This window comes from Heliangelus exortis, chromosome 2 (genome assembly GCF_036169615.1).
Source record: "Heliangelus exortis chromosome 2, bHelExo1.hap1, whole genome shotgun sequence".
Classification (NCBI taxonomy): Eukaryota; Metazoa; Chordata; class Aves; order Apodiformes; family Trochilidae; genus Heliangelus; species Heliangelus exortis.
Genome location: NC_092423.1, coordinates 141675841 through 141692553, shown reverse-complemented (window position 1 = coordinate 141692553; position 16713 = coordinate 141675841). Strand labels below are relative to the sequence as shown.

Genomic DNA, 16713 nt, shown 5'->3' with positions numbered 1-16713 from the left:
ATAACTTCATATTTTATTTCCTCAACTGGTAGTTGACTTTTTTTTCAAAAATATTAAATAATTGCTTCACTGGAATTTGAAAGAGTAAAAGGGACAGAACAGTCTGTTGGCACCAGCTATCTGCTTTTATTGGGGTACAGATGCTCTGCTTAAGAACTACTGTTCTACCATCAGTCTTTGTCATCTACTGGTAACTTACGAATTAATTCTTTTGCTCTTTTTTATTTATTTTTTTTATTTTTTAAACAGGTCTGTTTTCCACTAAAAGGAAAACCAATTTTGCTAGGCTATGCATTTTCACAATCTTGAGTTTCTTTCTGCCATTTTCACTGGGGTCTCACATATACTCCTTGTGACTTTATTATGATGACCTTCCTTTTGGCATAACACATTTCTAACTTTTTCCCTTCTCTTCCTCCCTGTATTTACATGCTCCATCTGACAGTCTGCTGTAGATTGGTAGTCACAGTGTGGAGGCTTAGATGGTCCTTCAGTCAGACCTGGGATAACTTTTTTTTTTTGTCAGATAGTTTTAAGTCTTGAAAACTAATAATGAATTCCATTTCCTCACAGAGGTTAAGGAGTTTGTGTCTTCTATCTGAACACTGTTTAGTATTTTGTCAACTTTCAATGGATCATAATGAAAATTGTTTGTCATTATATAGTATAGTATATATATGGACTTACACAGAAAATTCTTTTTCTCTAGGATGGAAAATGTTTATGTAAATATTTCACTCTAAGTATGTATTCAAGTTTCAGAAATATTAGATATTTTCCTAGGTGTTCCTGCAAAGTGTTTCCCAGACAAATGAATGAACACAACACCAAAGCTGCTTGGAAAGAAATTACATGTTGAAATCTCTTTATGTTTTCATGGCAAGGATCACTCAAAAAAAAATCCTTATTTATTTTTCAACAAGATAATATTATATTATCAGAAAAACACAGAACCATTGCCTTCTAAGGATAATAGTTACATAAATGGCTTTGTCAGGGTAGAAAAAGCCAGACTGACAGTGTAAGTCTGAGTGAGGGGTTGCATGGGACTACTGATAAGTTAAAGGCACTAGGTTCTTCTGCTTCAAACATAACAAAATTTTACCCATGTGACCTGGGTTTTTGGTTGATTTCTATTCAATAATATTATAACTTATATAATTAGTTTTAGAAATTTCTTTTAAATACAGGTCAGTGTTGTTTGAGATAACAGGACTCAAAGGGACAGGGAAACAAAGTTGCAAGTGCCTGGAAAAGTTGCTCTAGAAATGTAATTGGAGATGCAGTTGTGCTTTATAATAAACCTTGCTCTGTCTCCCAAATGGATTGTTTTAAAGAAAAAGTAGAGTTTTTGCACATCCATAAGACATTGGTAACACATCTTAATTTTGAAACAATCTGAGAATTGTGTTTCTGTAGGGAAAAAAAAGAATCAGTTAGAATTTATCTGATCTTTTGAGATCAATATTAATAAAGTATATGTCTTACATCAAAGTTAAACTTATTTGATAAGCTTACTTATCAAATCCATTTTTGTTAGTAAAGTTCACTTTAATAGCTGCCTATTTGATTTAAGATTTTATGAAAATACAGTATTATATTTTATTTAAAGTTCCCTAAATGGCACGGGCAAGAAGAGCATTGAATCTCTAATTACATTAAAGCTTACTATATTCTGTCCCCAAATGTAATTTGCCCTTTGTCTCTGCTCTGTTGTGAGGCCTCAGCAGGTACTGTGGGACCCTGCAGGAGCATGGAAACTGTCTGTAGAGGTAGCTGGGGGGATCTGTATTTTAGAAGAGGCAGAGAATTTTAGAGTTTCATGCTTTTTACCCTTTGGGGCAGACAGATAAGTCTTCTCCAAAACATATTGTAAACTTAGGCACAACCCCTTCCCTTTGGCCCTTTCTATAAGCTGGCTTCATTTGCCAGGGAAGTTCCTTGATAGCAAAGCTTTATGGTGTCTGCTGAGATGCCACAGTGGACTGGAAGCCATCAAGTCTGAACACTGTGTTGGGAATGGAATGTAAGATTAAATCAATTTATATAGTATACACCACTCTTGCCTGAGGTTTTCAGTGGTTATGGGGTCTACAAATAAGGTTGACTCAAATAAGGTTGTATAGGTACAAATGCTGAAGGCTGTGTATGTGGGGATTTTTTTAAAGTTTCTCCATGCTTTACTGCAATGCAAGTCCAAATTTCCCAGTTTAATAACTTCTCAAAATATTCTTTAAAATGCTGAAACTTAAGTATATTCTACTCTATACCAGCTCATTTGTAGATGCATCCTACTTTTTGCTATCTCTGCTAGAAAGTTAGTTAATCCTAATAGAATGAAAAGTGCAGAATGAGTCCAGTAGCTGTTCAAGCTGTGTGCTTTTTTCAGTTGCTTATTTAAGGTTATTCATGTTCAGCTTCCTTGTGTTGTCAATCAAGTGTTTAGTCTATAACATTAGGAAAATCATCGTTTTCATCAGGGCTTCCAGCATTATTGCTCCAGGCATTTATCGGGTCTTCTGACAGGTTTTTTTTTTTGTTTTTTTTTTTTTTTTTAAAAAGCTTTAAAATAAAAATTATAAAAATCACTGTTATAAGTAGTTGCATGACTCAGCATAATAGCTAAATAAACTCTTGGACAGCCTTAATTGCAAATACAGTGTGAGGGCAGTGTTGCTAACTATTTTTGTGCAAGTGTTAGGCAATCCACAGGTTTCCTTACTTTTAGCAGAAAGCTAATTGATTTTTAATGGTTCTGCCTGTTTCTCTCATATGGGATGAACATGCAAGTTAATGAAGTTTGGATCTTCAGTACAAATTTGCATATTTTTCTCTCTCTCTTGCAGCTCTAATGTTAGGTACAGAAGCCTAGCAGGCATTTCCCTTGTGATTCCAGGCCACTGCAGACACTGAATCTGCATCTTCACTTGATCAAACTCAATTTCTAAAGAGATTTTCTTATTTGCATTTACTATAACTTCTAGAAATTGTCTGACTGCGTTGCTCATAGGATTAGGAGTCTTCTCAAGCTCTACACAGATTTTACCTACTGCCATTTTCAGCAGAGTCCCTAAAAAAAATGCTTCCTTAGTTTAGAATTAGTGTTGTGTGTACTGTATATGTGTATATTTAATCTCATTTCTGTTACAAGGTCTTTAAGCTCTTCCAGTTTTTTCTGTTTATTTTTAATTATCTCAGGGCTCCACAGCTTTCTTGCTTACATTTAAAGACTTAATTTTTTTATACTTTTATAATTGTGTTGATACACTTCTTTTAAATAGTACTAGTTATTTATGCCACTCAAAGTTTTTAGTACCATAAGAGGATGGGAAGGCTGACAGGTGTTCCTATCATGTGGTTTCTCATATTTGTGCATCAACCCAAAATAGAACATGCTTTAATACAAATTTTAGCTCTTTTTTAAAACAAGACTTTCTTTTTGCATTAGTTATAGAAAATGCATCAGGTGCTAATGTTGAATCCATGTGTATTCTTAGCTTTCTTGTTCACCATGTTTGTGGTAATTTTTTCTGTAATTATTATTATTTTCAGTACTCAAGATAGATGACAAGTAAGACAAACCCAAGAAGGCTTTTAGTAACAATATCTCTGCAAAGATGTCACTCATAGAACTGTAAAAAATAAGTACAATACTTGTTAAAGAAAACAGTATATGTAATATAAATTTAATTTTCTTTGCAGTACCTGTTCTGTCATTAACTGGAATACTGGTTCTTCCATATCTCTCATTAAGTGGTAAAAAATAAATGCAAATATGAGGTTTTTACACTATAAACCCACAATTTCTTGAGTGGATGGCAACAGCTTTGCATGGTTTCACAAGTACACAAATCAATAGATACTGTACTAACTGCTCAAAGGCTGAGGGGCAATACACTAATAATTGCAAGCCTTTTCCAGTCATTTAACTTCATAAAATAAATTTGATATTTGGTCTATTTGCACATGAAAGCGTGATCCTTGTAATAAAGTTACAGAGGTTGACATCACCTTTACTGAAAACAATGCTCCCCAGCAAACTGAAGAGAGCCCCAGTGGAACCAAATCTTTAAAAATTCTAGGTCAAGGTTTTTGGGTTTTGCTTTGTTTTGGTTTGGTTTTTTTGCTTGTGTGAGGAAAATGATTTATATGAAATGTGAACTCTACGAGTATGTTAAAAACCATCAAGGTAACTATGGGGAAGAAACATTTGCCTTATTTGCTGCCTTGTTAGAATGACAAAATATCTTTGATCTGGAAAAATAACTTCTCTGAGTATTACTTCGAAATACCTGGTCAGCCTCGCATAGTTAAGAATAGCATGTAAGAATTTTTTTGAGATTTTGTAGATTCTTTGCAATACGAAGTATTTTATGGTAATTTTACTGGCACTTTATACATCATTGGATCTTTGTACTATCCCACCAGTTCTTTCCATAAATGAATTTAGATTCCAGAATGTTTCCCACATTTCCTTTGTTGAAAGCATGATGTGACTTTACACATCTTACTGAAAAGATGTCTTGAACTTTTCCTATTAATTTCAAAATAAGTTATTAGTATTTCAGCCATCTAATCATTAGGGTATGCCTTCTAAATTCATATTTTTTCCTTCCATGAAGTTAATGTAGGAACAAATGCTAGGAGTCTGAAAAGTTAAATAGATTTTAATGCCTTAACAGCTTTTCCCAGTAATTTTTGTATGCCATGTAAACTTTTGACAGTTCTGCAGTGATAATGATTTTCAACTCTTCCGTGATGTCTGGAGATACACTAGCAGAAGGAAATACAAAAAAAATATGTCCATATGTAACCACATTCAAAGCGTTTTTAATCCTACTAATTTTTATTTTTGTAGAGAAGGATTCCTTCATTTTATTGGCAATGAAAGATACAAATCTTACTTCACGTCTGAGGTTTTATTTTTGCAATAACCATGCAGTGTTATATCAATGCACTTCCTCCACTTTTTTTCCTTTGAGCCAATTTTCATTTCTTTGACATTTTTGGTGAGGCTGGGGACCGTGTTGGCACTGAGTGGCCAGGCTTTTGTGTAATGCAGGCATCAGGACACCAGGTGGTGGTAGGGCAGAACCTCTGCAGTGTTGGCCAGTGGCACTTGCAGACATTTCAGACGTGAGTAATTCCTGTTTGAGATGTCGGGACAAGAGAAAAATCCGATACTGACATCCCGTGTATGTTTCCTATGTGCTTTAAAAAAAAAAAAAAAAGGTACTGTAAACTCTGGATACTGAATTTTCCGTTCCCCCTCAGATATACTAGAAGTTACAGTTTATAGAACAAACTTCAGATCATATTTATATAAGCAAACTAGAGAATTTTTAACTTGCAAAAATTCAGGAGATTGTTGGTCAAAACTTAGTGTGAGGTAAGTTTTTCATTTTTGCTGGCAGAAACATTTCAGTGCATGGTTTAAACTAGGTTGCTTCCTTACAGTCACAGGAGAAATTAAAATGAGAGAGGAAATATCCTGGGGTAGAATCTTAGGAGTTTGCAGTAACATTTAACTGCTTGTCAATTACTGGTTTTGTGAAAGTGGAAATAAACTGAGAGGAACAATTGCAAGCTATGTAATATGATTTACAAGAGTAAACAATAAATGGAAAGCCAGGCCCAAAATATATGCTGGGGTTGTGGTTGAGAGATTCTCCTGAGCAGCAAAAGGCCTTCCAGGTTTGAATCAGGAAGAGAATAGATGGAATTATTTACTCATTATGGACAGTTTTATTAATCTTTTCTTTGGGGTTAAGAATAAAGAGGGAGCTCACCTGCTGAAAGTATCTGGCAACTGTACACATGCTTACAGGTTGATAGAAGGTACTTTTTTACTTTTTTCAGAGTTTAATATTTCATTTAAGGAATTTTAGAAAAGAATATTCTGTATTGATTTTAAGATTTTTGTGATATATAGTAATCTGGGAAGGAAGGCAGTCTTTGTTAATTTTCAGTCTAGCTATAGAGGCTGGTAATAATATGTTTAAAACAGGCATCTCTACTTCTATGTGCAGGTTAGGGTATGTGCCAATAAAGAAAGTGAAGATTTTGTCTCAAATACTGTTCAAATAAGTTAAGTTTAAAAAAAATAACCAAGTTTGTTCAATAGTGATACAAACATATGATATGATAGACTTGAAATCTCAGTTATAAATGAATTTTTAAAAACTTACAATGTTTTTCTGTATTTATTCAGAGTTTGTGATGGCAAAATTCTGTTACCTGCAAAACTTAATGGAAAATTGTGACTGAAGTGTTGTTTGTTGGTTAGATTAAAAACAAAACAGAAAGCAACAACAACAACAAAACCAACAAGCCAAACCCCAATAACAAAATCCTTACAGCCTCTGTAGACCTCATTTAAATAAATGTTGCAAGTAATTTCTTTTGGTGGTAATGGCAGCTGACTCGAGCAGTTGTCTCCTCACTGCATATTTGCACCCTGCACAGCCTGCTTCTTGAGCTTCTTATTAAAGATGTTTTTGGATGTGGGAAAACTCTTGTTTTCCCTCTTGGTTATTTTGTCTTTTAATCTGTATCTGTTCCCATATTCTGTAAATCATGTGTTGTGTTGAATAATACTTGTGCCAACATTGATGCTGGGGGAAATCAGGGTTTCAGAGCCTGATAGCTCACAGGGTGACACTGTAAATTCTTATAAGCAATGCTACCATTAAGTATCTAATCTTCAGCAAGGATTTTTCTGATGTTTATTTTGTACACCCTGCATACAACAATTTGCATTGCTTTGAAAATCCATATTCTGATGTGTTTAAGCCACAGGAAAAAAAAAAAAGAAAAAAAAAAAAAACTTAAAGAAAACTTTTTTTCAAAGAAAAATTCGTAGATAGCTTTCTGTGCCACCAGCCCCCAAGTTTATTAAGCAGAATTCATATGGGATGTTCTGGAGGATGAAAAAAGTCCCCACATGATATAACACCTGAAAGCTATTTCATTCTGGTATAATTTAATAGTAATTTTATTTTCACATGCTAAAATATTACTGATTTTTAGGACTCCATCCTTATTTCTTAAAAAATAAGTGAATTTTAAAATTTTAGAAATAGAAATCATGGAGTAATTCATCACATAATTTTTAAACATAAGTACATGTCTCTTTCTGTTGCCAGGTTGTTGATATTCCCACAGCTACGATGGTTAAAAATGTGGTGAATGTTTTGTTTAGTATAACAGTGTTTTGGCATGGCTTGTCTTTTTATTTTAGTCTTTTGCTGCACTTCACTCTGGGTCTGACTGAATTTTTCAGTGCTGCTTTGATGTTTATGCACATGTATTTGTAAGAAGATTGTTTGTTATTTTGCAGGCCCACCTTCAACCCTCCCTCTAAGCACTCAAACCTCTAGTGGCAGCTCCACTCTTTCCAAGAAGAGACCACCTCCCCCACCCCCAGGACACAAAAGAACCCTCTCTGACCCACCAAGCCCACTACCTCATGGACCCCAGAATAAGGGCCCAATTCCTTGGGGTGAGTTTTAAAATACAAACCAAAAGGGCAGGGGGAGACCTTTATGATGGATGACATATGCTCTTTGGTTTCTCTTTACCTGGTGCTTCCTTTCCAATGATTGCAGCGTGATGTAAAGTCAGCTCAGATAAATGAACACTTCTATCTTCTGTCACTCTAGCTCCCAGGTTTCTGTATCTGTGTCTCACTTGAGAAAACTGAAAATATTCCATGCTCCTCTGGGGCCCAATCCGGTCTCCTCTGCTGCCTCCCTCTCTAGCCTAGCTGCCCAGGCTGCCCTCACCCCAGTCTGATCATCTACTGCATCTGCTCTGCATCTCCTTCCTCACCCCTGCTCCTTTTCTGACCAGCTCATTAATTGAGGCAGACCTTAATTTAGGGTAGATAGACCTCAGTTAACGTGTGTGGTTCTGACTGCCTGAAAAGTTTGTTTCCTTGGGTTCTGTGCCAGATCTCTCGTGTAAAGTGTTTGCTCCTAGCTGTGGGGATGTGTTGTCTTAATATGTTTTTGGGTTCTGTGATGTTGTCTGTACATTTGCAAAGACTGATAGGTTTGTTGCATCCTTCTACCTACAGAAATTAGACAGAAACAGCACCTTTTTTTTTTTCTTTTTTTTTTTTTTAAACCAGAATACTTCTCTGACAGGAGCCTTTTAGAAACTACTTTCCAGACTACTCAAATTCTTTCTCTTTTCAACAAACATTGCTCCATGCAGCCAGCTTTGCTTGGTAGCTATAAATCTCAGGGCCGTGTAATTTTCTATAATTTTAGTCTTGGTGACAGGATTTCCATAAATCTATAAACATTTCAGCTGAAATCCAATGCTTCCATAGAGGAGTCATCGATACACTACTTCAGTCCTAAAAGTACCCTCCCTCTGTTCTAATATAAGCACAAAATTACTAGCCTAAAAAATATTGCAAGCTTAAAAGCACTGTTTTGAGGGTTTCTTCCAGCAAATTGAGTTAAATGTGGTAAATCATGGAGTATTTTTGTGTAGAATCTGTGATTTAATCTAAGACGTAATGTGAAGAGGAGTGCAGAGTCCAATGAAAACTTAAGTCTTTTTCTCAAGGAACACTAATAATGGCAATCTTTTCAGTTTGCTAATTTTCTGATGTCTGGGATATGGAAAAAATATTCCCTGTATTCTGTAGTCTAACAAACCTGTACTATTTTCAGAGGTAATAAAGGTATTTTGAAGAGCCTGAACTTAAAAAATTCTAAGAAGCCCAAATACCTAAGTCCAAAAAAGCAAATAAAATACCTTATCTTGGAGTACTATGCAGTGTGACACTACTAGAATGAAAGGTGTGGTAGGAATAGATGCTAAGCTAGTGCCAACTTTTTCAAAAAAATAATAGACAACAGATAAAGGAAAAGAAAAATATGGGAAAGGTGCAGATGTGGAGTTGAAGAGCCTTATGGCAATGGGTGACCTTTTCAAAGCTGGGCCAGAGAAGAACATGAGTTATTGTGTCTCCTTTCTGCTCTGCAGTGCAGACCTAAATTTCAGTGGGTGGAAGAGGGATCTTTCCTCTGTTTTGTTAGCTGAGGTCTGTACAAAAACCTCTTTCAAAGTTTCTGTGGATTTTAAGCAAATAATAAGATTCGTCTTTATGAAAGAGGGAGTTTCTTCTATCTGCCTTTGAGTTTTTATTTCAGAGTATTTTCCGATGTTCACTGCTTTCCCTTTCAGAAGCTCTTTTTCTGTGCTGTTATATTATTTATGTTGAATTTCAGCATTTGTTTCCTTATCTGTGCATTAATTGAAGTTTCAAGCAGAGCAATTCTTAGCTTATGTCTAAGCAAAGGAAGTGAGCAAGGCTCAACATGAGTCTTCTGCTGTTTCATATAGACTTCAGTGCACTGAGAATATTATCTAGGCAGATAAATCATTCTTTTGCATTGGAAGTACTATGTGTTCCTGGATCATTAAATGCCACTTTACATCTGTTTCAGTGACAAAATTTACAAATGGCTGCTGAAGATAGTTCTCAGGTTTTTTAGACATACTGTAATAGAAAAGGGAAAAGGGAATGATAAAGACACTAAAACAAAGTATGTAATTGTACCCTGGGAATGATGATAGTTAAAGAAAGAGAAGCCTTTTGCTGAAGGAGTTCAGAAGCATCTGAGTCTGGATTTTGCTGCTTTTGACAGAATTGAGTATACCTAGGGGCTTTCCTTTTACATTGGTTATGGTAACATATATATTCATTAAATCAGTAAAGACTTTACTTTATGTAGGTTAAGATACCAATCCTTGGAAATTTGATGTTTTGTGAATAAAATCATATCCATGGTGTTATTAAAAAGATGTGCCTTGTAACACAAAATGTAAACATCTCCAATAAATTTCCTTGATACTGGCCTGCAGTATCTCCTTCCATTCAGAGAGAATTGAAACCCTATATTCAAAACAAATGTCCTACAGCAATAACTCAGCAATGTCATTCATTCTTTCCTTGCCAGCAGATGTGAGCTACCAGTGAGTTCTTTTAAAATGTGCTATGTGAAAAGTCAAGTTGGATTGTTATGGTCTCTGCCACTTCTTCAGTCACAAAATTATTAATAAATGCTGATCTTTAAAATGTTTAGACCTGTTGCATAGAGGATACTTGGAAGAATGTGTACCTAGCTTTTAATTTTCACCCTCTGAAGATGGTATTTCATTATCCTAATGATTTTTTTTTTAATTGTGTTTTTTTCACCTCAGGTAATGATTTGGGCCCACCTTCAACCAAGGCTGCAAACAAATTTGAGGGGATGTCTCAGCAGTCAAGGTAAAATCTGTATGTGGAGGCAAAGATGAAAATTTATCTAAGCAAAGCTAATTTGAAAATGAGAAAAAAAGTGCCTTTCATGTGAAGTAAAATCCTAGCTATGTTTCCTCATTAGTTTTCTGCATTCCTTAGTACCATACAAATACTTTGGCTTCATTAAACCTCCTACGTTCATAGCTGTCCATACACAATTCATCCTTTGAGCAGGATGGACAGAACAACTTGTACCAGAATCTATCTACTGCTCCTACAGAAGTGCTCTCTGAGCTGGGCAATGTTGCCTCAGACTGCAGTCCATCAGGACAAAAGTTTTATTTTCATGTCTCCTGGCATTTCCTTTTATCTGCTTCAGAGTGAGGTCTCATGCATGTTGCTGCAGAAGTGTCACTCTGGTACAGGCTGGCACTGAAGACATCTCTATGACAGAGAGAATTTTTCTCAGTCCTCCAGCTTAACTGTTTTTCTGTCTGTGGAGTTTATGTGCTGACATGCAGTCTGTAATAACAAACTGCTTTGAGCTCATTGTTTCTCAGGTCAGTACATTACAACTGTCTTTGTCAATAGCTGAAATAGTAAGGATAGCCACGAATTCCTGTCACTTAGTGTTTGTTACTCCTTTATCTGTGTTGTGACTCCAAGGCCCTGAGGTTCAAAGCTTAGTAATTCTATTAAACAGGTGCTTCAGGCAACACGATAGAGACCTTGCATGATCACAGATCAGGCCATGACTAGAGATGGATGTGTAACATCTAACAAATCACAGTGGAAGATGTGTAGGTAGAGTTTTAGGACACTCCTCAGTCTGATCTACATTGTCCAGACAGGCAGTGCACATGCTGTTGGTAGCTTATCTGACTTGTCCTGTTTGCTGAATCCATCCAGGCTGCACTGGGTGTTCAAGGGAAAAGTGCTGGTGTTCTGCAATACAAAGAGCTGGTGTCATTCTTGTAAGAGAGGGTAAAAGTGTGGTGTTTGTGCTTGATGGAATTAGGTAATGGCTGAGGTAATTATAGTGGAAGACATTTGGTGGGGTTTTGTTGAGATTTTTAGTATGGTTTGCCCTCTCCTGCAGTGTTTGCAAATTTGAGCCAGCCTGGTGTTAAGTCTGAAAAGAAACATCAGCAATAAGTAGTTTTGGCAGTATGCAGCTATCTCAGATTTTTATTCTATAATTAAATTACTCACGACTGTCCTGCTTGTATTTTATGCTTATAACTACAAGTAGCTGGCACAGCAGTAATACATTTATGGAGCAAAGCAGGTTGTTTTCCCACAATTATCAGTATTTCCTTGGAGTAGTAGAGACTTCATCTCCTAATATAGCTGCAGCCCCTGTGCAATACAACACTCATGCAGTAGGCTACAAGGCACTGGCTTAGTCCTGGAAAACTTCAAAACACTGACATAAAGGACAGATTATGTTTCAAATGCTTCAGTAGTTATTGTAATGATCAGATTTTCCTTAATTTTGGGGATCTGCTTGGTGAGCTCATCTTTCAGCTTCACCTATTTTTATAGTACATTTTTGCACATATCTTTGTGTGAAGAATAAATTTTCCCTTCAGCATTAAAGCTGTGTGGGGTTCTTATGTCTCTTTTCCTGCAAAAGCAGTTCATTCTTCACAGTGCTTTGAGTTTTGGGATTGATCCACAGACAAGGTGACAAATTTGTAATACAGAAGAAGCATATAAATGTGGAATTTTTTTGGATTGTGGATGTCTAAAAGAAAAAGGAAAAAAAGGGAAAAAAACCATATTTTACAGCACTTCTAAACACTAATAATTCATATCTATTGATTTAGCACTGGCTCTGCGAAGACTGCACTTGGCCCTAGAGTTCTTCCCAAACTACCTCAAAAAGGTAAGAGTTGGGTTCTTTTGTTGGTATTGCTATAGTGATATATTTGTAATGTGTGTAAAAGTAGACATTTGTTTAAAACATCTGAATCTTTTCAGCAGAAGTTGTGTTTCTAAAATGCCACAAACCATGAACACTTAGCAAAACTGAAAGGATTTTGGAAGATAGGGAAGGTTTTTATTAAACTAAAAAAGTGGTTAGACCTATGGAAAATAAGGAGTACAGGGAAAAAAATCATAAACTAATTGAATCTGGAAGAAGCCTCAGGAGTCAGATGGAAGAGTCCACCACTCCAAGTAGGGCCAACTTTTTGTCATGAAAGCAGGCTGTACAAGGCCACATCCAGTCCCATACTGAGCATCTCCATGGCTCCCGTTTCTGGTTTTGGCAACTCTCACAGGTAAATTATTTTTCTTCCTAATATGCATAAATCCAATTTATTGACACTTTTGAAGCAAGTTGTGTCTGTTGCCTTCTCTTGGCAGTCAGGGTTGTTGTCATTTTACGCAGAAGATAATTGGGTACTGTTACACACTTGCTTAAATATTGGGAAGCAAACCATTGCACAGGAAGGCAACACTCCCTTGATTTAAAATGATACAGGTAAAAATTTAAGATGAAGTCAATCAAAGCACTCTAAGGGTTTCTATAATTTTTTGTATTATTTACTTGAGCCTGAAATCATGGTGGATTGTACTTGCACATTTTCTGTTATATACGTCTAGGAGAGAAAGCCATATACAGGTATCAACACAGACATTTTTTAAAACATGGCATTTTGCAGTAGCTATACAATTAATTTCATGGACATATGTAGGTTTGTTTTGGTTTGGGGTTTTTTTGTATAAATAACCATAGATATAGCTTGGAAGTTTATTGCAGTAGGTGATAACCAAAGAGAGTGTTGTTGCTTTCATGGTAAAATACTAGGCCACAAGGTAGAACATGATATTCTAGAATTCTGCCACCAGGTAGAACATGGGCAATGCTGAATAAAATAGGAAATATAGTCAAAATGTGTTGCTTTTATCATGCAACTTCTTTCCTCTCCTGTCCACTTTCATCTCCTTATATAGGGTTGTTTGTTTTAAGGTAGATTTCAGTCAAGTTTAGGAACTTAGCAGTAGAATCAATGCATGACACTGTGAGAAATTATTTGAAAAGCTATTTTCTACTTCCTTCCATAAAAACTGCATAATGCAAGGGTTTAGAACTTCTTGTCTTTACTAAAATATAAATACATACAATAATTTGAATGTCAATAATACAGTTTATTCTATACACTGTATATGATCCACAACATGCTCAGTCACTCTCTTCTTAAAGATTTTAGAGTCACTAATCCTGAGCCTTGGGGTTTTTTTGTATGAAGTCACCTCTATGTATAATTTATATTACAGAGAATTTTCATTGCAGTCGAGTCAGTGGTTGATAAGTAATTTTGTCTTTTTTTTTCCCTTTTTTTTTTTGGGGGGGGGGGGGGTCCAAAAAGCAATCCATTTGTTTATAAATGGAGACCTGGTAGCTGCTGGATTAAGCCCTCATGGCCTCCAGGAGGAGCAATGAAATGAGACCTCAGTGACAGAGGGTTATATGAAGTTGTATTATTTGTCATAGATATGGACAGTTATTGAGGCTCAGTGAATATATTGTCATTTACAGAGAGTTTTGATCTGTGCCTAAGTTCTTCAATACTAAAATGAGATTGTGAAAACCACTGTTATGCTCTTCTGTTTTAGTGGCACTAAGAAAAATAGAAACCAGTCATCATCTTTCAATAGATAAATCCCATCACCACACGGAAATGTTTCAGAAGCCCTCACTGTCCATCGATATACCACAGAAACCACAGCCTGGAGACTTGCCCCCAAAGCCTCTGCCTCTGGAATTAACTCAGAAACCTCAAGTGGGAGATTTACCCCCAAAGCCTGGAGAACTACCCCCAAAGCCTCAGCTAGGAGACTTGCCACCAAAACCACAACTTGGAGACTTACCTCCAAAGCCACAGATGAAGGACCTCCCCCCAAAACCTCAGCTTGGAGAGCTGTTGGCTAAAACTCAAGGTGGAGAAGCATCACCGAAGCCTCAGCCTTCAGAGGCAAATCAGAAGTCTCACTCCATAGATCTTTCTCCAAATGTACAGTCCAGAGACACCGTCCAAAGGCAAGGATCTGAAGAGTCTAATGACATAACACATACCCTGCCAGAAACCCCAGTGCCACTTCCCAGGAAAATAAACATGGTAGGTATTATTCCAGCTAGTTAAGTGTAAGGAAGTGGAAGGCTTTGAATTTACTGTAGGACTGTCTTTGCATTAAAAAAAAAAATAAAAAAATACCCTTGAGCTAAGCACACACAGCAATACAACATTATGGGCTAGGATGGGGAATGAGGAGCTATTTTTGTTTCTCTCAAGCAGCTTTAGCAAATGCTGGGAGTTTACAAAGCCTTTTGCATGCTGAAACATATTCGAGCAACATAAAGGAATAGTCTTGGGAACATGACAGCATATTTAGATTTATTAGAGAACTTGGGAATTTTTATCTGCTCCAGTCATAATTCTGAACTAACTAGTGGTTTTCTCTGCTTTGTTCACTGCTTTGTATGCCTTAGATTGCTAGAATATTTATATATTTGATTTCTGTCATTTTTGAGAAAGAATGTTAGTACTGACTGTCAGTCAGTAAAAAATTAAAAGTACAAGGCAACTGTGACAAACTAGTAAATGTTCCTGTCCTGACTTATACATGTATGTCTGTGTACTTAAGTGGTTAACAAAGGTTCACATACATTGCTGAAGTGGCAAAACTGACATTGCTGAATGGTGTGTAGTAACAGAGCTGGAACTATTAACTAGGTTTCAGGTCTCTTTGTTCAACCCCCAGTTCATCTTCATCCTGCTGCTCATCTTGCTAACCAGTGCGATTTCCGTCCAACAGAGGATTCTTCATGCATATTTATACTGAAATCTTTTTATGAAACTTCAGAGCTTGCTTAAGATTTTCATCATTAAGAATACATCAAAAAGGAGATGGTTTTGCTTGTCAAATTGGCTATGCAAAGCACTTATGTAAAAGGAAATAGGCTTCTGTTCTTGTAGTGTAAGCAGAGGGTGAGTTTCTCCCTTCTTGTGCTTGTCTGAGGAGGAGCGTTTTCTCTGAACCCATCACTCTGCTTGGCTCCCATCTTAGACATCTTAGGCTCCTATCTGAACTGAGAATGACTGGCTTGTTCCTTGGGCTTCCTGGGTTTTCTGCAGATTAAAGAAAATAGTACAGGGATCTGATCAAAAAGTATCTGCAACTATGATTTGTTTACTTATGTACATTTGAATATAAGCAGACAATTATGCTGGAGATTCTCAGCTACTTGTCATTTTATTAAATGAGTTAAAAAAAAGAAAATGATAGATTAGTTCTTTGGGTTTTTTTATCTCTCACCTTTGTACAGAAAATAAAATGAAGAAGAGTTCAGTGTTTTCCAAATTAAGCCATTTTAACATGTGGAGCAAATTAAACAGTTCCACTGTTCTGCAGTGATCAAAATTACAATCTACCTGTGATAATTGCTTTCCAGTTTTCTACATGTCAGGGCATGCACGCTCGTATCCCTTCTCGTTCACTGCAGTCTTTCTTAAATAATAATGTGCAAGAATTCCTCTTAAATGTATCTTGCCTCCATTTTTATCCTCTGGCTGCATCCTCTCTGCACAAAGTGGGGGAATGCTACATCACAGCACAGCAGTAAGAGCTCTGAGGGCAGCTACTGGTACTTGTGGGTACTTCTCTCTTGGCTTTGACTGCTTAGCCTCTGAATAGATGACCACAAATTCTTTTTAGTTTTAGAAAACCATTTGTTCAGAATTGCTTGGTAAAAAAAATGCCAGTGCTGTTAATATAAAAGGACTAGAAATGATATTTTTAGATAAATGAAATTTGGGCCGAGTGCTTCTAAAATCACCTGGAGCACTGAAGTGTTATTTTGTCTGTCTTGTGTGTTTTTGGTGAAGGAGACAAAATTATTCTTTCTAAATAGAAAGAAAAAGGTGAATGTAAATAAGAACATGGAAAGATTAATGACCACAGCAGCTGATAAGTTATTTTAAGCATAAAAATATCTTGTTAATAAGTACTAATATTGTATACAAGGAGTTGGGTGTGAGGTGGGTGATATTTATTTTATATTTGCAAATTACATGTTTTGGAATTTCTTTATTTCTTTATACACCAGTGCTCCAAATTGTGCTCTGGAAAAATATATTCCCTCCTTTGAACCATCATTTTTGAAACCCTCCCAAGATTAAATACACCTCCAGCTTGAGTTCTCCTTTCTTGCTGCTCTCCTAATTGAAAGGAATAGAATATTAAAATGTCATCTCTGGTACTAATCAGAAGGAACCAGAACCAATTGCCATAATTTTTCATGCATTCTTAGAAGCTGAGTTGCATACCATTCTTTAAGATTAAAGGCATTTAACTCTTTTTTTAGTCTCTCTATTGAATGAGACAATTTTTATCTGGCAGAAGTAGTTGCTTCCCTTCATCACCAGGGGATTGATTGGAATCGT

The 16713-nt window shown here is 36.2% G+C and overlaps 1 protein-coding gene across 5 annotated transcripts in view; it reads left to right on the top strand.

Annotated features, from left to right (window-relative positions):
* ASAP1 (ArfGAP with SH3 domain, ankyrin repeat and PH domain 1) overlaps positions 1–16713 on the top strand; it is a 143814-nt gene that overhangs the window by 121291 nt on the left and 5810 nt on the right. For 3 of the 5 annotated variants that reach the window (XM_071738388.1, XM_071738392.1, XM_071738393.1), the window contains 5 exons: positions 3703–3756; positions 7340–7501; positions 10222–10288; positions 12091–12149; positions 13886–14388. In XM_071738388.1, coding sequence (XP_071594489.1) covers positions 3703–3756; positions 7340–7501; positions 10222–10288; positions 12091–12149; positions 13886–14388 — 845 coding nt within the window. The remainder of the gene's footprint in view (positions 1–3702; positions 3757–7339; positions 7502–10221; positions 10289–12090; positions 12150–13885; positions 14389–16713) is intronic. The other 2 variants (XM_071738390.1, XM_071738391.1) reach the window with 2 other exon arrangements.